Consider the following 5349-nt stretch of genomic DNA (forward strand, 5'->3'; position numbering starts at 1 on the left):
CTGACTGGATCAACCTGATTTCGAACGAAGATCTATCATTCTCAGTTCTTGCCAACTTTAAGCCCCTTGACAACGTCTTTTCTACTTTTTGGCGAAAAAAAACGCGCGATATTTGGCAGCAAAATATTGATGAATACTCCAAATTTCAAATCCAAATATATTTTGACATCCAGGGCATTCCTACATCGACTGTCACGGATTCCTTCATATAGTTCCTATTTTCCAAGCAAAAGACCTCATACACCTTTGGCCGAAATGGGCTCGCGGCAGTACGGGCATGACCCAAAGACCGTTCCAAACGACTTGCGCGAGGTGGGGATGGCCTGCAGCCACTCCAACAGGCATGACCCGTGGAACGACCGCGCGCAGTTGGCCGAGTCGCACACGCGGTCGGGAATCCGGTCGTCGAGGCGGTGGGCGTAGCAGATGCCGCACTCCAGCGCAAACTCGTTCTTGGCGGCGGTCCGGGGCGACGGGAAGCGCACGCCGAGTACGCGCTCGAGGTTCCGGCGCAGTTTGTCGGCGGGCTTCCATTTCGACAGGTTTGCGTACAGGGTTTCCCGCAGCGGAGTGACCGCCGCGTCGTTCCCAAACCAGACCACGTCCACGAGCGCTCGGGGGAGGACGGGGTCGGGCACGTCGAATTGGATCGACACGGACGGACGGAGGGCCAGTCGCCGCCGTTTGCAGCCGCGGGTGGGCCGGTCCGGTTCTAACACGCAGCACTTTTTGTCAATGTCGTCGAGCACATCCCAAAAGTCCTGGAACGTTTCCAAGTGCGCTTGAACCTGCTTGTTGTTGTTTGAGTATTTAAATGAGAAGAAAAGAAATAGATGAAAGACCTGGTCGATGGCATGTTGAAGGGATGGCGGCTTGAGAGGCGACCATTGCAGCGGCGGCATCGGCTCCGGCACGTCGACGCCACAGGTGGGCGGGGACGACGGGTAGCTGGCGTCCATGCGGAAGGACACGGCGTGTTTCCGGCCATGCGAGTCCACCAACTGAACATGCAGCCCGTTCCAGTGCCCGTGGTCGTCGGTGTTGACCTCCAAGACACGGTCCCAACCAATGGTGGCCACGTCCTGCAACAACGCCTCGTAGTACGAGAGCTTGGGAGGCTCCACAAAGGCATAAGATGGGCCCCGCACGATTCCTTCCAGTAAGTCATGTAATTCCTTGAGAAATGAGTCAATCGACAGACTTTTCTGCAGCCGCCGAGTCACCACCGCCAGGTACGGACGCAGCAACTCGCTAAGCTCGGCGTCAGTTTCCAACCCAGCCCGTGCCAAACTCATCACGTCCGTGGAAGGTTGCGGACGAACGTTTACCACTCGAAGCAGGAATTCCTTGGACCCTAGGGCGACGACACCGAAGTAACTATCCCCAGACACATCCTCCGGAACCAGAAAGCTGCGATTATCCTTAAGCATGAGTATGATATGTCGCCAAAAAGCATGTTATAATACATAACATCCAATGTTACAGGTTATCAATTATATATTGAGCCTCTGGTTATGCACTTGCTAACCAGTCGCACGAGGCCATTATGTCCTCGCTCTTTGCTAGTGCGCAAACAGACACCGTGAAATCGCTGCTTTCTGAGTTCGTCCAAGTCATTCGACTCGGACGTGGTGGAATTATGGTTTCAGTGACAACTTCAAATGCCCGCAAAGCACTTGGGGGACAGACCTTGTCAATTATGGGCAAGAAGTACCTCATCCCTGTGCAGGAGGAGCACTCATTGGACCCCCTATGTTTCATGGACATTATTGGTGTCCGCGACAACTTTGATGCAACGCAATTCTACCGCAAGCTGACCCAGCTCGGCGTCGATGTAGTCTACCACAGCCATCGTGCTGTCATTCCTGGGACTGGGTGCCACACGAACGCATGGCGTATCTATTTCTCGGACGCGGCTATCCCTGACCAATTACGGATCAATGGAGAACCAATCAACCTAATTAAATACCAGCGGTTCTACTACCGTGTGTACTTGAAAGGAACTAAAGGGACTCCATTCCACGGGGTTAACAGGGTCTCGTCGCACTGTGTGGACATCGAGGTAAAGCGCCCACACGAGGACACCGGACGATCAAACTGTCAACACCCCTGGCCCAAAATCGTCGGTAATTGGAAATGCCATTATGGCCACGTCAAAAATGGCCAAAAAGAGCACCAAGCCTATACAACCAAAGGAACACGTTGCGCCCACCGAGAGTATTACCTCAGAAATTCGGCCTCAACTACGGCAATTCGATTCGACGCTTCAGCAGTCTATTCGACCCGAAACTTCCACCGGCGCTATCGGACCAGTCACTAGCGAATACGTAAGCGTGTTCGAGGATGATGCGGAGGCTGACATGGACACTGAGGACACATTGATGGACAACAATCAGTCCATGGAAGTGGACGTACCGTACCAAGTGTTGTCGGGACGCAGGAAACGCAAGGAACCGACTCGCTCACCGCCAAAAACACTGGCGGGATATGCGACGCCGAATTTCTTTGACGACCTTCGCGCCCACACTGGAGGATTTGACACCCTCCAATGGAGGAAAGACCAGGATATCGTCACAATGATTCCTACTTTTCATCGGCAGGAGATATCTGACGTGACTCGCAACCAATGTGTCACTACAATGCACCAAGTCCAGAGCACCCTGTCATTCGACGTCGAATCGATGACACTAGAGCGACTACAAACGATTCTGGAAGAGTCAATCAAACAACTACATGCTGAGGAACTTGCGGACACGGATCGAACCTTTGCAGAGGCGGTCGCTGATAACCTCAGTGACATATCTGAGCTCGTTCTTAAGGCCATACAGAGTGTGGACCCAGGTCCAAAAGAAGCACCTATCAGCCAATGTGGCACTACATGTCATGGCAAAATCTCACCCTACACAACTGGAGTCAGTGATCCAATTGCATTTACATGGCAGCGATGGTTTGGAGCTTCCACGGGGCGGAAGGTGCAATCATTCTCGGATACCTACAAGCACTTCTATGGGAAATCGAAGCTTGGGTCTGGCCAATTGCAGCACCGCCGCGAGGAACTTCTCGCGGATGCTGTAAATGACGCAAGCGATCCCGTGCCCCTTCCCCGGTTCCTAGTAGAGGATGCTCTCTCCCTCTTTGAACTATGGTTGAGTATCATGGCGCCTACCTTCTTCCAGAAGGATGCATGGTTGCTGTGCTTGACCGGGCAACCAGTAATCTGGCTTCCATCTGGTAGCGGCCGCCTCCTCACTCCAAACACTTTGCTGCTCATCCTACGCACAGCCTTGGGGGGTAGTATTTTGGGACGGTTGGTAGAGTACTTACCCAACCATGGATTCGTGATGCAGCTGATCGCCATGCGTGAATGGCATCACGTCTACGACGAGGATCAAACACTGTCGGTGGTCAAGGCGGGAACAGACTGTATCCTTCGACTAGTCCAACTGGGTCTCGCGCTGCCAGCGCGTCGGTACTAAGTTCCGCCTACAGTCTCATCACAACCAGCCTATTCCATCTATCAAACTGCTCACCTGTAATATCAACGGCATCACCCCCGTCGACAACGGCCATACTTTTGTCGAGCGCATCATGCGCAAGGCAAACATTGTCGCGTTACAAGAGACGAAACTGAAAGAAAGTCATCACCTGTCCACTTTCACCTACCACATTCAACACGCTCTCGGGCACGGGAAATGCTTCATTGCTGTGAACGACCCCCGTGCCAACCCCGAGTATGTCCCCGCGCTAAATGAGGACACAGCGCATCGTAGCGGTGGCGTCGCCCTGGTCTTTGACGACACAGTCCCAGGCTTCCGGGACCTCCGGCATCTGACCGAGCTCGACGTCGCCTACAAATACGTGGTGGTCAATACCCATTGCTGTGAACGACCCCCGTGCCAACCCCGAGTATGTCCCCGCGCTAAATGAGGACACAGCGCATCGTAGCGGTGGCGTCGCCCTGGTCTTTGACGACACAGTCCCAGGCTTCCGGGACCTCCGGTATCTGACCGAGCTCGACGTCCCCTACAAATACATGGTGGTCAATACCCATTGGCAGGAGACCCCTGTATACTTCCACTGCGTATATGCACCTGTTCAACCAACAGAACGGGTCGCATTTTACGACAGTCTGCCACGCGACTTTCCAGAGGACAGCATACACGTAGTCATGGGAGATCTCATCCTACCATTGGACCTGTACCTTAACGCGGACAAACCGCACCACGTACATACCGTGGGCCGAATCAACTGTTTGGAGTGGCTTGCGGCCCTACGTGTGACCGACGCTTGGCACATGCATCACGATAAGGATCGTATGTATTCGGGGCCACACAAAACGACCCGCTTAGACTATATCCTTGCCGATACACACCTTGTCAGAGACTGCTACGTCTCTAGCGACTACAAACGGCCGGACGCACACGTAGCTGGCGACATGCGATCCACACACTCGTGCTAGAGGACACACATCAAACGATGGGGAAAGGATATTGGAAACTGCCGAAGGAACTCCTACAGTACCCTCAGGTGCGAGAGGCCATCGCGACGGAGGCTTCAAGACTCCTCGTCGTCCTCCGCGACGCACAAAACCCAGGCGTTGTGTGGCATGCTTGGAAGAAACGTACACGGAGGTTCCTCCAAGAAGCCCACCGCCACGTCAAATCGCATTTTTCACGAGAAAAGACAGCCTCCGCCGTACGCTTGGCGGAAGCGCGGCGCCTACACAGCGAGGGGTTGTCAAATCTCCAAGATATCGAGGAGGAGGAGAAAATTTTCCTCGAATCGGAGGACTTGTGGAAATTATACTACTCTGACCTTAACTTTGACGTCCACGCGAGCAAGAATGAGCGCTCCACGACCCATTTCTTCCGTCCACCGACCAAAGTTCTCTACAAAACTCCCGTAAGATCAGTGAGACAACGCGATGGGACGTTGTCGTCAGCCCCGGACATCATCCAAAAAGAATTCGTCGCCCACTGGACGGGTGTTATGCGTGAGGATGGCCCCACTCCTCCAAATCGAGCCACCCGCCGTCGTTTCCTTCGTGTCCTACGGAGAAAATTAACAGTCGAGGATAAGAATGCCCTTGAGGAGGACGTTACCGGGACAGACCTTCAGACCAGCATCGAAACCATGACCCCACACCGCACACCAGGTCCCGACGGGTATTCTGCCTGCTTCTACCAGGTGGCACCGGCGGTGTTTGGTGAAATCCTGGCTATCGTTTTCAACTATCAGTTGAACCGAGGCACATTATTGAAATGCCAACGTACCAGTGAGGTTGTGTTGCTGTTCAAGAAGAACGACCGTGCAGACCCTGGCAACTACAGGCCGATTAGCTTGATGCCG

At 53.7% G+C, this 5349-nt stretch overlaps 3 protein-coding genes across 4 annotated transcripts; 1 reads left to right on the plus strand and 2 right to left on the minus strand.

Annotated features, from left to right (window-relative positions):
• Positions 1-1485, minus strand: H257_15489. Of its 2 annotated transcripts, XM_009843613.1 has the most exons (2): positions 843-1485; positions 1-788 (listed from the first exon to the last, which is right to left on the minus strand). In XM_009843613.1, the coding sequence occupies exons 1-2, from the start codon at positions 1428-1430 to the stop codon at positions 237-239; spliced, it is 1140 nt and encodes a 379-aa protein (XP_009841915.1). In that variant the 5' UTR covers positions 1431-1485; the 3' UTR covers positions 1-236. The 2 variants fall into 2 exon arrangements, with proteins under 2 accessions (XP_009841915.1, XP_009841914.1); XM_009843612.1 differs by having other exon boundaries at positions 162-1483.
• A 23-nt stretch (positions 1486-1508) lies between these two features.
• Positions 1509-5050, minus strand: H257_15490 (hypothetical protein). The gene is made up of 18 exons (XM_009843614.1): positions 4951-5050; positions 4816-4889; positions 4522-4719; positions 4373-4455; positions 4234-4270; positions 4092-4183; positions 3995-4023; positions 3531-3819; positions 3423-3483; positions 3325-3376; positions 3167-3272; positions 2997-3110; positions 2765-2899; positions 2421-2696; positions 2225-2316; positions 1970-2181; positions 1808-1922; positions 1509-1750 (listed from the first exon to the last, which is right to left on the minus strand). The coding sequence occupies exons 8-13, from the start codon at positions 3603-3605 to the stop codon at positions 2882-2884; spliced, it is 426 nt and encodes a 141-aa protein (XP_009841916.1). The 5' UTR covers positions 3606-3819; positions 3995-4023; positions 4092-4183; positions 4234-4270; positions 4373-4455; positions 4522-4719; positions 4816-4889; positions 4951-5050; the 3' UTR covers positions 1509-1750; positions 1808-1922; positions 1970-2181; positions 2225-2316; positions 2421-2696; positions 2765-2881.
• Positions 1700-2130, plus strand: H257_15491 (hypothetical protein; the record flags this gene model as incomplete). Its single annotated transcript, XM_009843615.1, has 2 exons — positions 1700-1834; positions 2035-2130. 2 exons carry the CDS (start codon positions 1700-1702, stop codon positions 2128-2130), a joined length of 231 nt encoding a protein of 76 aa, XP_009841917.1.
• Positions 5051-5349: the final 299 nt, after the last annotated feature.

This window comes from Aphanomyces astaci (genome assembly GCF_000520075.1).
Source record: "Aphanomyces astaci strain APO3 unplaced genomic scaffold supercont1.70, whole genome shotgun sequence".
Classification (NCBI taxonomy): Eukaryota; Oomycota; class Saprolegniomycetes; order Saprolegniales; family Verrucalvaceae; genus Aphanomyces; species Aphanomyces astaci.